General features: G+C 33.1%; 1 protein-coding gene across 2 annotated transcripts; it reads left to right on the forward strand.

The window, feature by feature from the left end:
• The first annotated feature begins 680 nt into the window (after nt 1–680).
• Nucleotides 681–21,769, forward strand: LOC109061832 (monoacylglycerol lipase ABHD2-like). Of its 2 annotated transcripts, none has more exons than XM_042759513.1 (11): nt 681–867; nt 4,820–4,940; nt 5,185–5,400; nt 9,444–9,619; nt 10,859–11,026; nt 11,844–12,027; nt 14,989–15,081; nt 15,372–15,473; nt 16,524–16,593; nt 16,702–16,786; nt 18,187–21,769. In XM_042759513.1, the coding sequence occupies exons 3-11, from the start codon at nt 5,192–5,194 to the stop codon at nt 18,399–18,401; spliced, it is 1,302 nt and encodes a 433-aa protein (XP_042615447.1). In that variant the 5' UTR covers nt 681–867; nt 4,820–4,940; nt 5,185–5,191; the 3' UTR covers nt 18,402–21,769. The 2 variants fall into 2 exon arrangements, with proteins under 2 accessions (XP_042615447.1, XP_042615446.1); XM_042759512.1 differs by having other exon boundaries at nt 4,852–4,940.
• Nucleotides 21,770–21,817: the final 48 nt, after the last annotated feature.

Genomic DNA, 21,817 nt, shown 5'->3' on the forward strand with positions numbered 1-21,817 from the left:
ATTATTTACATTTTCCTGGTAATGTTAGCAACCAATATAAGCTACAACTATATATTTTAATTTAAGCAATATACTTTTATTTTAACCTCCCCTATGTTAACCTTTTCCCCTCCCCTTTTTCCCACATTTCTGAAATTCCTCATCTAATATTATCTATATTATCTATCCATATTCAGCCAAATGAAGTGTATTTTGTAAGAAATATATATATAATATGATTTATATTTTAAGAATGCATTTCAAAAATAGTTTATGCAATTTCGCAAGGTGGAGCTAGTTTGCTAGTTAAGAGATCTAGCAATGATGCCTGCAAATGTTGGCCAATATTTTACGTTTAAAGCATGTGGCATCTTGAGAAAAAGCACGTATATCTTATATATTTTTGCTCTTTTTTTGGTTTGATTGCTCCAATCGTCCTCATTTGGGTAAAAGCGTCTGCTAAATGATTAAATGTAAATGTATTAATATTCATGTCTTTGTTATTACTGTTGTTGTTATCACCAGTATTATTATTATTTACATTAGAGGCGTATAATTGCAAGTGCTACCATTCTCCCTTTCGCAGCCAGTACATGCGCCACTGCTGCTGCTGCAACGTGCCCTCGAAGCGCTGTTATAAAAAAGGAGGCGGTGCTCCATGACGCAGCAGTTTCTATGAGCCAATAGGGAGCTCGATATGTAAATGAGCCCGTGTAAAGCAGGAAGTGCTGTTGCGTCTCTGTCTGTCTGTCGATGAGACGAGGAGGGAAGAAAATACTAGAAAGGACCACGGATAATGCAACGCTAAATCAACACACAGAGAAGGCACTCTTCTAAATTTGACAGATACAGGGAAACGGAGCTGTTTGTGATCGATTGGGGAACGAGGTATGATGCGTTCGTCTGCTTTGAATCGATGCGTTTTTTTTTTTTTTTTTTACATGTGTAGGGGTGTCGTCTCTTTTCCGGTTTACTCTGAATATTTAAGCGATATTATGCTACTTTTAACCTAACAGTATTTTTTTTTTTAAGAGCATTGTTTTGTTTTTTTTTTTTTATGTGTGTTTTGTGTATATTTGTGTGTGTGTCATGTGCACGTAACGTTGTTATCGCACTAATATCAGTGTAAATTATGGGCAGATGATTCCTGTTTCTCCCTGTTGACATCTGCAAAAAACTAGTTTTTCTAAGGCATGCATATCCACACTGTTTATAGATCTAATAACAATAAAATATATCAGTATGTGAGGGTGTTTTGAAGTAAAGGCAGATGCTGGGCCTTATTCTGCAGGACAAAAACACCATGATGAAATGTGTTTATCTGCTTTACTTTAATAATACTTTTGGTACTTAACACCTAGATCATTTATGATCATAATCGGCAGCTTATAATCATATTATGCCCATAGGTAATTTTTTTGAAACCCGTCAAGAGCATGTCCAGATTATTTATATGAACAAAATCATTGAGATATTTGGCATTATGACATGACTTTACTGACAATTAATCAGATATTATCCCTCCATTCTCATTGTATTCCAAACTTAAATTACTTGTAATATTTCTATTATTTTTAATGGTCAGTATGACATATGACAGTTTTATTACTGTACAGTAAATGAATATTGTTAAACAATGATTTTAAAATTGGTATAAAGCAATACAACAAATGCTGCAATGATGCATAGGGATTTCTATTTTTTATATTCATAGTTGTTATACTCCTAAACAGGGTTAATTATAGTTAAATGAACTAAAACCAGATTTTTTTGTTGTAACTTGAAATTAATAAAATGTTAAATGAATTGCAATAAGATATAAACAAACAAATTGAAGCACATAAAAAAAAAAGCACAACAAAATTACTAAGCCTTTAACTTAAATAAAAATGTATCTAATTGATGCTAAAAATTATAATTTCTCTATATTGTTTTGCATTTGATTTTGGAGTGAAAAATACCCCGGCCTTTTATTTTAATTTCATGAGAATCTCTCATTTTCTCAATCTCTCAAATTGTTTGAAAACCGTGAATGCTGTTGACTGTGATTGCTTTATAATGTCCTATTACATTAATTTCATTGATTCAGATTCATTTCACAAATCACAACCTCGTGAATGGATATAAAATAAATCCAGTCTTCCTCATTAAATTAGGGGATCAAATTCATATGTAGTCCATTGAACTTCATGCATGTTAAGACAGAAATAAGCCTGGTCTCAGGGAATCAAGTTGACAGGTGCGTTTCCTCACGATTAAAAATTGAAGTGTACTCAGAGCTGGATCATGTACACTGCCATGCCTTAACATTATCTAATTAAAATCAAGAAATTTCTTTTATATTAATTTGCACTCTAAAAGGATTATCATAAACTTCCACTTTATTTAGAAGCATAAGTATAAGATTTAACACTTAATTGTTCTAAATGCTGTAGTCCTCATCTAACACATTAATGTCATGAAAGAACCTTATTGGAATCATTTGAGGAGAGTGAGTCATAGATGTCTTTCAGACCTGTATGTGTCTGTTTTGAATAATATCCTCTGAAGCCATATAATGAGATTAAAGCCAATGACACCCATGGCGGTGTTATTTTACTATCATTGAGATACTATTATAGTTTTTATAAATATTTTAAATAAGGTTTTATTTTTTTATTTTCCATTTTCATTTTAATCTAGTTAAAGTTTTAGCATTTTTTTTTTGTAATTTTTATTAGTTTTTTATAGTCTGTATAGTTTTTTTATTCATTTTATTCCATTTTATTTATATTATATATATATATATATATATATATATATATATATATATATATATATATATAATACATACATACACATACAGTACAGACCAAAAGTTTGGAAACATTACTATTTTTAATGTTTTTGAAAGAAGTTTCTTCTGCTCATCAAGCCTGCATTTATTTGATCAAAAATACAGAAAAAAATGTAATGTGATATATTATTACAATTTAAAATAATTGTTTTTAAATTTATTATACTTTAAATTATCATTTATTTCTGTGATGCAAAGCTGAATTTTTAGGATCAATATCACATGATCCTTTAGAAATCATTCTAATATGATGATTCATTATCAAAGTTGGAAACAGTTCTGCTGCTTAATATTTTTTCAGAACATGTGATACTTTTTTAGGATACTTTGATGAATAAAAAGTAAAAAAAAAAAGACAAAAAAAAGAAGAAGCTATGTTTTTAAAATATAAATATTTTGTAATAACAATATACACTACTGGTCAGAAATTTTTTTTTCTTTTTTTTTTAAATAAAATCAATACTTTTATTCAGCAAGGATGTGTTAAATTGATAAAAAGTGATAGTAAAGAAAATATCTTATTAGAATATATATTATTAGATTTTTTTTTTATTTTGAATAAATGCAGTTCTTTTTAACCTTTTATTCATCAAATATATTAGACAGCAGAACTGTTTCCAACACTCATAATAAATCAGAATATTAGAATGATTTCTAAATGATCATGTGATAGACTGGATGTTACATGTGACACTGAAGGATGGAGTAATGATGCTGAAAATTCCGCTTTGCTTCACAGGAATAAATTATTTTTTTTAAAGTATATTCAAATAGAAACTATTATTTTAAGTTGTAATAATATTTCACAATATTACTGTTTTTTCTGTATTTTTGATTAAATAAATGCAGGCTTGATGAGCAGAAGAGACTTCTTTCAAAAACATTAAAAATAGTAATGTTTCCAAACTTTTGACCTGTACTGTGTATATATATATATATATATTGTATACATATATATATATATATATATATATATATATATATATATATATATATATATATATATATATATATATATACACACACACACACACATTTTATGTTACCTCAGTTAAAGTTTCTATTATTTTGAATTAAAAAAAGTTTTAATGGTTTTAGTTTGAGTTATGGTTAACCATTATAACCCTGAGCCATAGTCACCATTCGCTTTCATTATATTTATGACATGATTACTGCTCTTTTCCATATAATGATTATTTTTATTCCATGTAATATTATTTATGCACAGAGATTGGTAGGTCTGTTAGTAGAATCTGTTGACTTCAGCAGTCTTTGTTGCATTATGTGCCAATGGTGACCATTTAAATGTTTTTTTTTCTCCAAAGTTTGCATGCCTGTAACTCATGAAGTTTTAAAGATATCTATCAATGCTCTTTTAGATGTTGGGTCTTAACAAACTTTCCTTTTGGCATCTTTCATTTTTCATTTTTTTCATTTTTAAGGCCCTGTATGGTTCACTTCCAGAGATAATGCAATTTCAATATGACTCCAGGAGTAAATTGTTAAATTGTACAAATTTTCAGTGGTCAAAAACCAAGTTGCATAAAGATGATTCTTCTTTTCTTTTAAAGAGAAAAAAAAAAGGTAACAAAGATTGCTGAAGTCAACAGATTTCGCTAATAGACCTACCGATCTCTGTGTGAAAATCACATAATGATACTCTCATCTTTCTAAAGTCATTTTCACACCCCTGTAATTTGGCTCCGAATCTCAGGTGAAAATTGTCATTCTGCATAATATTGGATTACTCAGTAAATATACATCCATGACATTTAATATTTTGGCTTTCTTCTTAATTTAGGTCTTTCTTTCACCAGAAAAACTGTTAACCAAATCAAAAATTTGAGCCGGGGACGTCTAGTTGAGTTGAGACAGAATATATACATTGGGTTGAAATATTCATGCAGAGGGCTGGTGGTTACGTAATTAACATGGGCTTGGTACTCAACTTGACACTGGTAGTATACGTAATCAACCTTATCTACTCTTTTTCGTTTCTGATAGGTGTAACCATTCCTTCTTTCCTTTCTTTAAAGAAATTGACCAGATCACTGTGACTTACAGTCCACACCCATAAAATCCTCAGTCTTCGTCAGAGAATACGAGAACACATCTAACTTACAAAGTAAGTGACTCTGGTATCCACTAGCCACATTGTATTTGTCTGACAGAACATAGGAAGAGTTCAAACCAGATCTTACCCATAGATCATCATATAATTTCATGTGATTTTCTACATTGTGCTTATATTTATGCTTAATTTTTCTCTCCGTGAAAATAGCCACAGAAGCTGGCGTTAAACACAAACAAACAAACAATTCTAGTTTACTGAAGTAGAGCATCAGTCAGCTGTTATTGTTTATTTTCAGCGCAAATATGAACCCTCATGAATCGGAGGTGTACACGGTGGCGCCGGAGATGCCAGCGATGTTTGACGGCATGAAGTTGGCAGCGGTGGCCACAGTTCTCTACGTCATCGTCCGGTGTCTAAACTTGAAAAGTCCCACAGCTCCGCCGGACCTCACTTACCAGGATACAGCACTTAACCTCTTCCTGCTCAAGTCCTGTCCTATTCTGACCAAAGAGTGAGTGTGACACATTAGATTATCATTTCGCTGCACTTACTGTGTCTGCTGAGTAAACCACATCTCAGAATGGCTTAGGGGCTGTTCCTGAAGCTGCGCTGATTTTAGCACATGGTTGCTAAGGCTAATGCATGCATAATTTCCGAAGGATCATGTGACACTGAAAACTGGAGTAATGATGCTGAAAATTCAGCTTTGTCATCATATGAATAAATTATATTTTAAAATGTATTGAAATAGGAAACATAAATATTAATTTAACAGTTATTTCAAGCTTTATTTATGCCATGTTTGTTTTGGAAATGTGTTAAAATAAAACCAGTGTTCTTTGAATTACTTTAGACTACCATGTAAAAGCCATGCTATATGAATATAGTAATCAGTACCACAGTTTGTATGAAAGAACCATGTATTATTTATGGGATGCATTCATATTTTGATTTAGCTTTCATTTTTTTATATGTTCATTTTTAGTAATTTTGTTTTGTATTCTTGTAATCTTTTAAAAATATTTCTTATTTCAGTTTTATTATTTTTAAAACCTAAACTGTAGCGTTTTTTTATTTTCAACAAGATTACGTTTTTTAAATTTAGGTTTTTCATCTAACATTTATATTTCACTTTATTTCAGCTTTATTTCAATTAGCAAAACTATTTTTAATAGTTTTAGTCAACAACATTGCACTGTACTACATTCCTTTTATTTATTTTTTAAAGGTCAGCAGTCTTTAAAATCACCAAACGTGCAGGTGTAACCACCTTAACTATAATACAAAGTAGGGAAAAGAGAAGCCAGCATTGTTCCTCACACAGAATGAGTAATGTTGCATGAGTTACAGCTACAGTTAAGACACTTCTAAAGGAAGTTTGTAAATGTCAGAAATCACACTTTTTGGTAAAGTTCCATTACCACAGCACAGCGTTTGCCATCGCTCTCAAACACAAAGTTTAAGCGTTAAAACACAATAAGGTAATTTTATCAGTGAAAATAACCATACTGCATGCTTGCTGCAGTGTGCTATAAATGTAAAATACATGCCAATCAATGCTTTCATGAGTTAGATTTTTCAGTTGCGTCAGACATTTTTGGAAGGTGTTTAATATATAAACTTTTCTCATGAAATGCAGTGATTTTCATGCTCAAATTGCACGACAACAGTTTATGAGAACAGTGAGGTGATGCTTCAAGTGTTTATTGTTAGCTGTAACAACATATGGTTAATATACCATTTACACTTGAAGCCAAGACAAAGCGTGCCTTTCCAATAACATCTACAGAAATGTTTGTATACCTGCACTGCCATTGTATAGTGTGTAATACACTTAACTGGCTAATTTATCAAGCCATTGTTATTCTTGGTTTCAGTTCCACATGATGGTTAACGTTCATTTTGTTGTATTAGATCACAATCTGCAATTAAAATAATAAGCATGTCATCTGCACACACTGACCTCAGTGGTTGCGATATGCATCGCATATGTCTGTTGCACAGTGCTGGTGAGTGTTTTTTGTAATTCATAGTGATTCCCGGCTGGTTATGCAATCATTATTTTCCAGTACAGCTACTACACTAGGTGCCAAGAGATCAATTGACAAAACTCAGCCCATTGTCCGTACTTATCCTTATCTCCTCGGTGACACAATGAACTTTTCTCATGTTTGTTATGCTGGAGGATTTTCCAGCAAAACGCCTTTTAAGAAAACAAGCGCTTTAGAGCGTTCAGAGTTTGAAGATCTAGAGGTTATTTTGTTAAGCATTGATAAAAGTCGCTCATGCCTGTGATGTTGCATTGTGGGTCTAGACTTTGGAACATTGTTAGGCGTTTCACGCCAACGTGGCTGTACCGCTGCATGCTTCCTTTTTTTTTTTTTTTTTGTTATTTTATCTTTCATGCTTGTGGATGACTGCAGCTCAGTCAAAGATGCAGTACAGGGAACAAAAAAAAGCCTGTTTCAAGTCGGTTCTGTTGTTCTTTAAGTGACGCTTCAACATTGTCAACATTCCAGAGATGCACCTGGTTATTTAAAGCAAGTCTGCATTGTGTTGATGTTTGTGTTGCTTAATTTATCTGCTTTAGGGTTTACTGAACTCAGTTAACCTCAAATGACTTGTTTCTTTCTGGTAAAGCTCTCTGTGCTGATCCTTTCCTCGTCTAATTTGACCGTGTCATTCTGAGCAGATTAAACCAGCCCGGCTTTCGTTGCTTGCATCTCATAACCGATATTTTAGAGATAATCACATATAATAGTCAGTGGTTATGTAGCTAGAGCATGTTATGTAATACTTCAGGAGGTTTGTAATAGATGCCAGTGACAGTGAGAAGGGCCCTTTGTTTACTGCTGGCTCACTTTGTGCAAACGAGCATTCTTTAAATGGTCTGGATGCCTTTAGTTAGCAGAGCAAAGGTGGGCCAAGTTGATTAGGCAATTGCCAGTGAAAAAGAATGTTATGGAATGTTACAGCCCAAAATAGTGATGTTCTGAGAAGTTAATTATGTCAAAACAAAGTTGCATCTCCAAACAGTAGTATTCTAGAATTTTAACCTCTCAAAACATATTCTAGAAAGTTTCATCTTTAAACAGTGATGTTCTAGAATATTTGCCTCTATTTGTACTGATACTGTGCAAAGTTGTGTCTCGAGTGATGATATTTCAGAAAGGTATAAATCTAACTGCGATATTCTAGAAAGTTGTCTTCACACAGTGTTTTTTATGCTTTCAAAAATCAGTCTTTTACACTCACCAAGCCTGCATTTATTTGATCAAAATTAGTCAAATCTGTAGCATTGTGAAATATTAATTAGAGTTGTAAAATTACATTTTGAAATGTTTTCTGTTTCAATATATTTTAGAATGTCATTTATTCCTGTGATCAAAGCTGAATTTTCAGCATCATTACTCCAGTCTTCAGTGTCACATGATCCTTCAGAAATCATTCTAATATACTGATTTGCCACTCGGGAAACACTTCTTACTATCAATGTTTGTTCCAGTGTTTTGGCTTAAATGTCTAAACACTGAGCAACCCTCAAGCTTAGCGAAGGGTCACTGTGTAATTGGTTAGAGCCTAATTGGTAGGCGGGGCTATTACATAACAGCAGCGTGCACCTGTGTGATGACGCATGGAGTCAGCAGTAATGTGACCCGTCCCAGTGCCCAGACCTAGAGACAAACCTGGGGAACAGCTACAATGTGGGCTGCTACACTAATGGTTCATAATCATCAGAAAAATATGCACACTCTGTATGTTTCATTTTGATGAAGCATGAACCTAGAAACACTGCGTTGACAGCAGTTTCCTTTGTTTTTCAAAATGACCTACGGGTCATTCAGTGTCAAATCAACCAAATTTCAGAAACGTCCCCAGCTAAAAATTTAGATTTTGTTATTTTTTTCTCAAGAAAAATAAACACAAATAGTGATGAAAGCCAAAATATTAGATTCCATGGATGAATATTTACAGAGTAATCCACTGTTTTGTAGGAGGTCAAAATGGCAGTTGGAGATTTGGAGCCAAATTACAAGAGAAGTCAATAACTTTAGAAAGATGGCAGCGTCGTCATTTTATTTTTTTTCACAGAGATTGATATATTTATTAGTAAAATCTGTTAACTTTAGCAACCCTCATTGCATTATATGCCAATGGTGATGATTTAAAAATGTAAAAAAAAAAAAAAAAAAAAAACTTTTTGTATTTTTATTTTTCCTCTTCCAAATGTTGCATGTCTGTAACTCAAGAAGTATCAAAGACATCTTAATTTAATATTATATTAACAAACTTTTTCTTTTGGTATCTTCCTTTTCAAGGCCCTATATGGTTCATTTCTCAGTGTTGCTTCACGAGTGATTTTCCAATTAAAAATGATCAAAATCAAAGCAATGACCCTTATGTGACCTAATGCATCGGTGTATGTTTTTGAACAGCTCTCATCTGAGCTGACTATAGGCTACTTCAGTGTTTTCAAATGGGTCTTTCTGAAGTTGATTTTTAGCACAAATCATGTAACATTGTATAAATCTGAGATTGTGTTTCATATTCTAGGTACATTCCTCCTCTACTATGGGGTAAAAGTGGTCATCTGCAGACAGCCCTCTATGGAAAGTTGGGTCGGGTCAGTGCACCACACCCGTTCGGCCTGCGCAAATATCTGCCCATGCAGGACGGAGCCACGGCAACTTTTGACCTCTTTGAACCGCTGGCGGGTCATCAGTCCGGAGGTCAGTGCCACGTAGTTGGGTTTATTTAGTCTGAGCTGGACCCTAACACTACACTCCTATGTGGAAACCTGATAAATGAGAGTCTCTTTGTCATTTAAATGACAAATAAATAGTTTGCTTCATCAACATTCTGAAGAAGAGGTATGAATTACAGCAGTGCTCATCTATGTGATGAACTTATCTAGGTAATGTGACCTTTTTACAGAAGCTTATTTCCAACAGGAAATAAAAATATAATAAAGAATATTGCGCCTTTTTTTGCAATTCTTTATTCTCATAAATTCTGAGTTTATATCTTACAATTCTGAGTTTTAATCGCAGTTCTGAGATATTAAACTATATCTACAGTTTATATATAAATTGTTTATATCTCAATTTATATATTAAACTATATCTATCTATCGGGCTATTGTATATATATAATATATATATCTATCTATATATATATATATATATATATATATATATATATATATATATATATATATATATATATATATATATATATATATATATATATATATATATATATTTAAAATAAATAAATAAATAAATAAATAACTAAATAATAAACTCAAAAATAAATTTTTCATTTTCTTATTCCATTGTGGAAAAAAAAAAATAGAATCATGTAGAATTCTGATAAAAAAAATCTAAATTTCAAGATGTAAAATCAAAATTCTGAGGAAAAAAGTCTGAATTGTGAGAGAAACTTGCAATTGCAAAAAAAAAAAAAAAAAACGGAAATTCAAGATAAAAAGATGATTTTTTTTTTTTTATTCTGTGGCAGAAACAAGCTTCCATACCTTTTTGGCTAAAACAGAATTTTCAATTAAAAAAAAAAAGGTTTAGAGAAAGATGTCACATTTAGAATGACTCATTAATGGCAATTATGACAAAGACATTTTAATAATTTGGATAAGAGCTGAATTTGAAACAAAAATAGCACATAAAAAAAGTAATATACAAAAAATATGTAATTGTAAAATAAATACATGCATCTGTATTATTGCAATGTCAATGCATTTGCAAGTGAATTTTTGCAGCTGTGTTGTTATTCAGTGTATTTTGCATTTGTTTGCTCTGAGCTAATATTGTGACACATTATCTGGAAATGAAAAGTTAAACAGTGTGATAATGTTGAGCAACTCAAACTTTGTCTGCATACATTTGCATTTATTTGTGTAGATGTGAAAGCTCCCGAAGCAGGTGCTGTAATATTTTGTGTTGATTTGTCAGAGGACGTCACCATGGTCATCTGTCCTGGCATTGGGAACCACAGTGAGAAGCACTATATCCGCACGTTTGTGGACTATTCACAGAAACAGGGCTACCGCTGTGCTGTGCTCAATCACCTCGGGGCCTTGCCGAACATTGAGCTCACCTCCCCTCGCATGTTCACCTACGGTACGAGACAAGCAAATGTGTTTATTCAATAAACTTCATATTTCTAGAGGGAAATAGTGAATGAATCAGACACTTTTCAGTTTGTTGAATAAAGCAGTAATCCATGCAAGCCTGTTTTTTTATTGCAGCAAAGAATTGTGTTTTTTTTTTTAATGTAAATTTTAATTTAATTTTGTGTGTAAATCATGTGTTTGGTCATAATTTAAATGTTTGGCCTTCCTAATTCAACCTTTGTGATCCTATACATACATTTGTGCAATCAATACATTAATCTGTGCCGTTTGCTGTCTGCTTTTTTATTTTATTTTAAGTCTTTATTTATTGTATTTTCAGTTTTTATTTTATTTAAACCTATTCATTACTTTTTAATTTGATCTGGTTTTATTTTATCAGATGCTATTTTATCAGGTTTTATGCTTTATATTTCTCAATTTAATATGAGTTTGAGAATTGTGTAAATAATATGCTTGGGCATAATTTAAGAGTTATATTTTTGGCCTTTCTAATTCCATCTTTGTGATCCTAAAGCCATACATGTACTGTCAATACATACACCTGTGCTGTTCACCTTAATTGATTTATTATAGTTTTTTTTTTATCATATTATAAATTAATTTGATTTAAAAAAAATATTTTTATTTTATCTGGTGTTATTATATACTTCAGCAGATTTTATTTTATCAGTTTTTATAGATGTAAATATTAATTTTAGAATGCTAAACTAGTCCGTTTTTGTGACTAGTCACCTTCATATTTTGTTGTAGATACTGGCAAAATGAATTTTTTTTGTTTGTTTTTTTGTTGTTTCTCTCCACAGGTTGTACATGGGAGTTTGCAGCAATGGTGGGCTTCATCAAAAAGACGTATCCCCAGACCAAACTTATCGTGGTGGGCTTCAGTCTGGGGGGGAATATTGTGTGCAAGTTCCTGGGAGAGAACCGTACCAACCAGGAGCGTGTTCTGTGCTGTGTGAGCGTGTGCCAGGGCTACAGTGCACTAAGGTGAGCCGCTCTGTTCCCAGACAGAAGCTACGTAATACCTGATGTTGCTCCAGAGGGTGTGGGACAGGGATCCATGAAGGGTTGGGCGTACTGCACAGATAAAAATGATGCCAGCTTGCTTTGGGTAGAAGATGGACCATTTCATCACTGCTGACTGAACTCTAGATATGAACTGACAGTGTATACATACATTGTAGTTAGTGATATAAAAGGCACAGATGGTCTCAGTATTGTGTCCACCTGCTTCCTCCACCTGACATTTGCATGTTGCATGAAACTCGTGCAAAGTAAACACACTGTGTTTGTACATTTGTATAAGCATATCTCTGTTAGCTTAAATAGTGCTTCTCTAATGGTACAGCTTAAACAGTTGGTGAATTTCTAGGGCATGTTTAAATCCTCCCAAAGGAAGTCAAAAGTGCTAAGCACCTCTATTTCAGCAAATTCAATAAGGTGCGTTTCAATTTCAACTTTTTTTTTTTTTATTCAGATGTGTTACTTTGATCAAAAGTGACATTACAGATATGTATAATATATTACAGAAGATTTATATTTCTAACTTTCTATTCATCAAAGAATGCTGAAAAAAATATTAAACTGCACAACTGTTTTTCATCATTGATAATATTATTATTATTGTTGATAATCATAAATGTTTCTTGAGCAGCAAATCAGCATATTAGAGTGAATTCTGAAGGATCATGTGACACTGAAGACTGGAGTAATGATGCTGAAAATTCAGCTTTAAGAAATAAATTTAATTTTAACATATTCAAATAGAAAACAGTTATTTTGTAATAATTTTTCACAATATTACTGTTTTGGTGAAATAAATGTCACCTTGGTGAGCATTAATGGACTTCTTCTTTCAAAAACATTTAAAAAAATCCTTCTGATCCCAAACATTTGAATGGGAGTGTAGAATTGCAGAGTGACAAAAGTTATAAAGCTTGAAACTTAGGATGCTGATATCAGTCATTTATCACATTTTTCACTACATTCCCCCATCAGTGCTGCACAGATTAATGGCTTACGTAAACATTTGTAGGCCTAACCGTTTGTAGACTTCTTCCAAAAAATAAAAACCACTTACTGACCTCAAATATTTTAATGGTTTAACTAACAAGTCAGTCTGGTTAGTTTTAACTAGCACCAAATAGAGTTACCAAGTTGTGTTCACTTGAAGAGGTAACCATAGCAACAGTAGGCCACTCTAGTGAACTCTATGTAATAAGCATTCAGTATCAGTCTGTATACAGGATAGACCAAACACAAAGTACTGTCATTATATATTGGTTTATTATACAGTAGATACGTTTTTGAGATATGTAAATCTGGTTTGACTTATATGGCAGAGCCAAAAAAAGGGATTGCATACTTTGCACCCTGGCTGTAAAGATGTCAGTGTTGACATGTCAACAGTAAATATCAACCATAGCAACATCTCTTGCCACATCTGACATCAGTGAGTAAGCATGTGATGTGGGTTTCAGTGCAGAAGCAGCTGTGGAATGCAGTGGATGTGTGTGGGCTTCAGTGAATCTAAAGCCACACCTTGTTGTTGTCTGTGCTGTCTCTGCTGGGCTTTTCTGCAGCAGTGTGGCACACTTGGCACTGGCATCAGCGTGCTGCCGAACAGACGAGCTCTGCCTTCAGACAGGATTACTGAATCTATAAAGCCTCTGCTAATCTGCTCTGCCTGATTATCTGACAGATTATTATATTCAAGATCCCTTTTAATGCACCTTATGAATTTAACTGGAATTGATATTAAAGGGGCTCATGCATATTATACTTTTTATATTTTTGAAATTTTAACATATTAATTTTTCTACTTTTTTTTTCTCCATTAATTTAGTTTTTCATGCCCATGTTCTCTCTGCCTCTGAAAACTTCTTAGCAATACATAACTATATATATATATACATATACATATATATACATCATCTGAAAGCTGAATATATAAGCTTTCCTTTGACGTATGGTTTGTTACAAACAATATTTGGCCGAGATACAACTATTTGAAAATCTGGAATCTGAGGGTGCAAAAAATCAAAATATTGAGAAAATCGCCTTTGAAGTTGTCCAAATGAATTCTTAGCAATGCATATTACTAATCAAAAATTAAGTTTTGATATATTTACGGTAGGAAATTTACAAAATATCTTCATGGAACATGATATTTTCTTAATATCCTAGTGATTTTTGGCATAAAAGAAAAATCTGTAATTTTGACCCATACAAAGTTTTTTTTGGCCATTGCTACAAATACACCCTAGCGACTTAAGACTGTTTTGTGCTCCAGGGTCACATATGTATAAATGTAAATAAATATATTTATATTTATATTTATATTTATATTTATATTTATATTTATATTTATATTTATATTTATATATTTTCAGGGGCAGAGAGACTGAAAAATGGTCAGGAACAGCTTAATAATGAATTAAAAAATAATAATTTAATGTAGAACAATTATTTATATTAGTTATTTATATATATTATATATGCAGTTATGGATATTATATGGAAGAACCTCTTAATATCATTTTATTTTTATTTAATAAAATTATTATTATTATTTTTTTCCTGAATAAATGTTAAAATATTGTTCAGTAAGCCATTTGTGTATACATTTTTATTATAAAAAAACTGTAATCAGTACACAATGTTTTGGCCTTTCTGTAAAGTTGGTGAAATGTCACTGACGCCCCTCTGGTTCTCACGCCCCCCTCTTTCTCTCTCTCTCTCGCTCGCTCGCGCTCTCTCTCTCTCTCTCTCTCTCTCTCTCTCTCTCTATGTATATATCTTTTTTTTATTTACTTTTAAAACTATTGTAAAGTCAGTTTGGTCTTCGTAACATTACAAACATTAAAAATATGAAAGACAGAATTTTACGTAGTGTGAATAGCATTGAAAACTCATTCTGTGGTGTGTGTGTGTGTGTGTGTATTTCAGGGCTCAGGAGACGTTTCTGCAGTGGGACCAGTGCCGTCGTTTCTATAACTTCCTGATGGCTGACAACATGAAGAAGATCATTTTGTCTCACAGGTACTGTTGATCTCGTCCTCACTCAGCGGTGAATCTGACAGCCGTCGGTGTGGGTGGTGTTGAGTGGCTGGCTGTGATATTCACTCTCCTTCTGAAACTGTGTTGAGCTCACGTCTTCTTTTGCGATCAAACCATTAGGAGACCTCAGAATAACTTACAGTAGTGCTGTCTCTGATGACACAAAAACAAGATAAATTTACTCTCTTCTGGGTGGTAAGAGAATATAAATCTAACCACGGGGCTGTCAGTTTAACAGTGTCAGCACAATGTCGTGTTTTGTGGTTCAACAGGAGCGTGTTATTCGGTGTGGGCTCCACTAAAATGGTGGACACGGATCTGAGCCGGCTCTACACTGCCACATCTCTCATGCAGATCGATGACAACATCATGAGGTGAGTGCAGGGAAATTGCTAAATGTGGTTTTTGTAATTCTGTTGTGAAACGGATACATATTTTGTGACTTGAGATTTGTAATAGACCACACAGTGAACAAACAGTATGCACTAGTTTTAAGTCATGCTCTCTGAAAATCAGTCTTCCTTCAGCCTTGTCAAAGATTTTGTGCTGTTATGAAACACCTTAGTTACTACAGCTATTGCTATCACAATAAAAGCTGTTGCTACAGTCGAATAAGAAAATGGTAACACTTTACAATAAGGTTACATTCATTAGCATTTTTTTAAAGCAGCAACTAAACAGTTTTATATCAGTATTATTAATACGCTATTATATTTTGAATTCATTCTTATTTTTTAATTTTTGTTAATGTTTTATTCATTTTGTTGTATTTTTTATTAAGTTTGGCTTTGAAATGTCTATAAAGATAAATTAATTATTTTTCATTTTTATTTCAGTTTTAGTTCTTTTAGTATTTCTTTCTTTTAGTTTAGTTAAACTAATAAAATGAGAAATGTTGCCTTGGCAATTGGCTGAAATAAAATATTATCAGTTAACGTATTTTATTTCAGTTTTTTTATGATGTTAGTTAATGATAATAACCCTGTAACTAACATGAAGTCAGAATGAATGATGCATTAACTTATCTAGTTTAATGTAATTTTTTTTACATGTATACAAATACATTTTTAACAGTTGAAAAAAATTAAAAAAGGTCAGGTTACACTTTATTTTAGGTGTCCTTGTTACAGTGTAATTAAAGATTAAGTACTGAGTAATATTAATTAACTACATGTACTTACTATATGGTTAGGATTAGGGTTACTTGCATGTATTTATGCATAATTATTTGTTATTATAATAGTACAAGTACATGTAACGTGTACACCTTAAAATAAAGTGTTTTCCAAAGGTCATATGTTATGGTAATGTGTTAACTTTATAAATTGGCTTTTTACATGCTATTTCAACAGAAAAGTTTCCACATGATCTATGTTCGTAGGCAGTATATTTCTAGTATAGCAAGTTGTCAATTTGTTTTCTAGAAAATTCCACGGGCACAACTCTCTGAAGGAGTACTATGAGAAGGAGAGCTGTGTTCATTTCATTCATAATGTGAGTAAAATAATAATGCTATTTAGTGAATAGCTTTAGAGAGTCTACAAGGAAATAGTATGTGGTGGCATCCTGTTTGTGACTCTAGTTCCTCTCTCTGTGTTGCAGATAAATGTGCCTCTTCTGCTGGTGAACTCTGGTGACGATCCGCTCGTGCACAACTCACTGCTCACCATCCCTCGCACACTCGCAGGTACAGCACTGGGTTTCAAAAGGAATCTAACAGATACGGGGAGTGTATTATTTTTAATTTTATCCTCAACTAAACGGTGCTTGACCGTGACACCATCTATTATACATGAAAAAAATAATAAGTTTGATTGCTTATTAAAGTAATGGATTGAAATAAATAAATAAATTACTGTTTTTAATTAATTAAGTAAAATACTTGAATGCATAAACTGGTATGTGATTGCATGGAGCTGCATGGCTGGAGTCTGTTCAGATTTCTAACCTTAAGTATGAGCAATAGTGAAAGTGTTGCTTGGTTTAAACACACCACCTAATAGTACTTTTTTCCATTTGTTTTGGCTGTATTTTTCTTGTAGTCTTTTCTGACGGCTTCTCATACCACTTCAGCACGCCTACAGCCTATTTCTACACTGATCTTTAATTAGACAATGACCTCATGTGCCAAAAACACCCATAATTCCTCCAGAGACCCAAATAGACATGCATGTGACATTCATGAGATCTCTGTTTGTATAAACATACTCCTATCTATATATATATATAAAATCATAATGTGTCGAGTCATAATGACAAACTCTTGACTGTTTGACTCTAATGGTCAACACTGGGGGAGTATTAAAACACAGTGTGTCAGGAAGTCAGGATTTTTTTATGTTAGTGTGACGGGGCTCAGTATTGTTGTAAAGATTTACAAGCAAGGCTTCTTTAAAGGAAGTGTAGCAATCTGATGCAATAGACCAAGGCTTGGCAGTATGACAATATATATTTTGCAATAGTAAAAATGGTAGATTTTGCTGTAGCTCTCAAGATATACTTGCACCGCTATCAGTGAGCAGATAAACAGTAAACAAGTAATTAATTTCCCCTTCAGCCCTGATAGTTACTGGCTGAATGCAGTGTTATTTTAGTGTTCTTTATATACTGATGTAGTTTTTTTTTTTTTTTTTTTTTTTTTTTTTATTGTGCTTTGAGATCTTATTAGTTTTTGTATTTTAGAATTTTAGTTGCTTTAACTTAACTTTTTTAACTTTTAACTTAAATTTAGGCAAAATGTATCCAGCTTTATTTCAGATAACCAAAATAATGAATAGTTTTAGTTTTAATAACAAACACTAGCTGACTGCATTCGCAATTGTGAGTTATAAAATCAGAATTTTAAAATATAAACTTGCAATTTTGAGAAAATTCTGAGAAAATTAATATCTCACAATCCCGAGAAAAGAAGTCAGAATTGCGAGTTCGTATTCATAGAAAAAAAGTCAGAATTGTAAGAGGAAAAAGTTATATATTTTTTTAATTCAGTGGCGGAAACGCACTTCTATAACAGGTGTATTTGAGTTTTGCATTTAGTCACTTGTGTTACAATTCTGAGATCGATTGGTTCATTTTTTCACCTTCCAGAAAAGAAAGAAAACGTGATCTTCGCTCTGACGCTGCACGGTGGACACCTGGGTTTCTTCGAGGGCGCTGTGCTGTTCCCTCAGCCCCTCACCTGGATGGACAAGGTCATCGTGGGCTACTCCAATACCATCTGCCAGTGGGAGAAACAGAAACCGCCGTGCCAAAGTCAAGGCGCCCATTCCATTGAAACCAAATGCCAAGACAGTAAATCCTAACCGAGCCCGACTCCGTTTCACCTCAACCGTGACGTTTTCACCACGCGCACGAAGGGTCGGACCACCATCTTCAAGCATTCACTGTCAGTGGGAAAATTTGTTTCTCTTTTTTATCACGGTTTATTACCAACATGAATCGTAACGACTTTCCAAGGGAGAAAACAATGCCACTCGATGACCAAAAAACAATCACAGAACCTGTGTAGCGAGGGCGGCGTTTTAGATTTACTGTAGTTTGTAGTTTAGATAAAACCAGTATCACTTGCTTTCTAATTAGGACACTGAAAGTGTATCACTGCTAAACAAGATCTAGCAGAGCTGGGTGAATCTCACAAAAATCAAAGAGGGTGGAAAAAAATTTTATTTTTGGAAAAAATATTAAAAGATAATATTTTGCCTAAATAAAAAGAAGTCTATTTTTGAGACAATTAAAATATTCAGCATTAATGTAAGCACATTTTTCCCCCTTTTTTTGGTAAATTTCAGTTTGTGGGGGTGATTTATCTTTTTTTCAGTGGTGCATCTCATGCTTTTACGGTGTTGCACAAACAAAATAATTATTTGTAATACAATAATCTAAATCACTGTTAATGAAAGGCATTGAAACAAATAATACTGTTTATATTTCAATAATACTATTTTTTTTTTACATTACATTAAAGGGAATGAAATTGATTTATTTTAAGATAATGAGAATTGCATGTCACAATGCAAAAAATGTAATGGTCCTTAAAATAAGATGCATCTAAAAGAACTCCGTTCATTGGTTTTTGGATTGAAATATAATCTAGACATGTTCTTGACCAGTTTTGTGAGATTCACCCAGCCGGCTTATTAAACCGGCACGCAAACTTTACTGTACATAACACACAAGTTTATGGGAAGTGACTGTTATGCAGGCACTGTGTGCTTATAGATATGACCGGCATGCTGTTTGAGTGCATATTATTATTTAGTTCTTGGTCTGGTAACCATTTAAACACAGGGTAGAATTCATGCCACACTTATTTTAAACCTAACTAGACCTTTTCAAGTGTACCATAGTGTGACAGGAGAAACTTTATTAATCATGAAGCCTTGTCGGTTGAATCCAAGTCACATTCCTAATCAATCAGCTTTTGTTTAGCACTTTTATATGACGTTTGAACTCGATGATCCCTTGTGTTTATTAAAACGTGTTGTGGGCCGTCCCACAATCACTACGACCCAGTTGTAGATGGCAAATCCCGTTCCGTTGAAGTTCTGCTCCTGTGGAGAGCAGCACACGCTGTTGCTGCAGTATTGACTCGTGTTTGTGCAGAACCACTGAAGGTGGTAGATCTAGATGATTGTGTAACGTGTTGATTTGGGACCCAGTGGGAGACACCAGTGCATTTCCTGGTGCACGTCTGTGAAAACTGGTTACTTTGTGCTGTTGTATCGTTTTAGGGTTTTTTCTTAATCTTGTTCATTTTCGTTTCGCTGTTTTGTGCAATTACTTGATGAATTTATGTGTTGCTTTATATTTGGAATCAAGACTGTCTGAAATGGAACTGGTCTTCTTCTTGTTACTCATTAGAATAATTCAATGCAGAGGGGAAAATATATTAGATATAAGTTTACATTTGAAGGGAACATCCAAAGTGTTATTTCCAAAGGCCTCTGAAAACCTTTAACACAGCAGTTTAGTGCGGTTAGATTTGACTTGTTTCAGGGAAGCCGTCATAAGCCATCAGCCACAAAATGGCCAGGTAATATTTCACTGCACAATAAACAAAAAAAAATTTTTTTTTTTTTACTTTTTTTTTTTTTTTTTTTTACATTTTGACATTATTTTCATTATTATATTATTATGACATTATTATATATATAATTTTTTTTTTTTTTTTTTTTTTTTAATTATTTTCATAAAAACAATGTTTTCTTTTTGTTGTTTTTTGGGTGGGGATGAATTATTACTTTGCCATTTCTGGACATGTTTTGTGTGATTTTATAATCTTTACTGGTTTATCATCATGCTGCAGCTGTGAAAGAAAATTTATTATCTGCGTTTAGAAAGGAAAAAACTAAAAAAAAGGCGCTTGATGACCAAAAAAAAATAATAATCTAATAACCTGTGTAATGTTTAGTATTCATGACAGTTGAGTGAAGATTGTCACTGATTGGCGAAAACCATCAGTTATATGTGGTAAAATATGTGCGTTTATAACATACTTAATTGCCTTCAATGTTAGTGTTTAGCCTCAGAAGTGATGCATCTTCTTAAAGGAGAAAGAGTCTGCAGCACTTTGTGTTGTACGTGTCAAAAGACTTCTTACCAATTAACAGCTGAAAGACGCCCCCTGTGGGTTATCAGGTGTAAAAGCACTGAGGTGAATGTTAACTTTCACACCCAACAACTCTCAACTGATACAGTTTATAAAATCCCATCTAGATATGTAGTATTCGTTGGTTGAGAGAGAGTTCAGCTCCCCTCTGTTAGGTTTTGTTTAGTCTTTTCTGTCGATTAGTCTCTGTAGTCAGTGAAGGTATGTTGTAAACTTGCGTCTGAAAGCTCCCGGTTGGGTGTCAGTGTTCGGCTGTTTCCGGTGATCGGAAATATTTGGCCTTTTGCACCAGCACAAATTCAATCTCTGATGTCGACCCAGTTTGCCTTTCAGAATGTCTCCCACTTACTTTTTGCACAGAAAACACGGGCTTATGTTGTGTATCCTCTACAAACGTTAACAAATTTTTGTTTGTTGTTATATTTTACATTACTTTCAATGTCACTTTCAGTGTTTTTATTCTCTTATGTACATTGTAAATGTGTGTATGTGAATGTTTGCATCATATCACCACGTCTGCTTGTGAAAACTACCAAGAAACTTGCATTGGAAGATAAAAATACAATATATTGATGGGTTATGGAAACCAGGGAACTTTAATTTGTTTGACGATCAGCAATAACGCTTTGGATTTTTTTTCTCTCTCTTTTTCTCCACGCCAAACTGAGATGAATTGCTCAAAGAAAATATTGTGTCAAATGGAGTTTAGAGAAAATGTTTTCTTGCTGCAGTCAAATAGTAATTATAAAAGGAAAGTGAAAGGCCATATATATATCAAAAAGAGAAGTCTATTTGCAGAATATAGAGTAGAATATTCACAAAGCTTTGAGATTGTCACTGTTCCTCCTATTCTGACCCACATTCTCATCACGGTTTATTGTGTTTGATGGCTGGTTTTTGAATGTGTCATTTTTCATGACCTCAGAACCCCATGCAGCATAATATCTCAATCACTGGTGTGTTTTTGATTTGAAAAACCAATGGTGTGTGATTGCATAATTTATTATTACAAGAATGGTTATTGTGTTCCAGAAATAAATTATTTTCTTGTTTAAAAAACAAGTTGCTCCTACGTGATTCTTCTCCAGTGGATATGGATCTTTATTAGGG

Source organism: Cyprinus carpio, chromosome A7 (genome assembly GCF_018340385.1).
Source record: "Cyprinus carpio isolate SPL01 chromosome A7, ASM1834038v1, whole genome shotgun sequence".
NCBI classification, from domain to species: Eukaryota; Metazoa; Chordata; class Actinopteri; order Cypriniformes; family Cyprinidae; genus Cyprinus; species Cyprinus carpio.

Bases quoted from the DNA above. Each gene is read 5' to 3' on its own strand.
- LOC109061832 (XM_042759513.1), top strand. From the start codon at position 5,192: ATGAACCCTCATGAATCGGAGGTGTACACGGTGGCGCCGGAGATGCCA. The intron at 5,401-9,443 runs GTGAGTGTGACA...TTCATATTCTAG, and splicing joins TGTCCTATTCTGACCAAAGA to GTACATTCCTCCTCTACTAT. The intron at 16,787-18,186 runs GTACAGCACTGG...TTCACCTTCCAG, and splicing joins CATCCCTCGCACACTCGCAG to AAAAGAAAGAAAACGTGATC.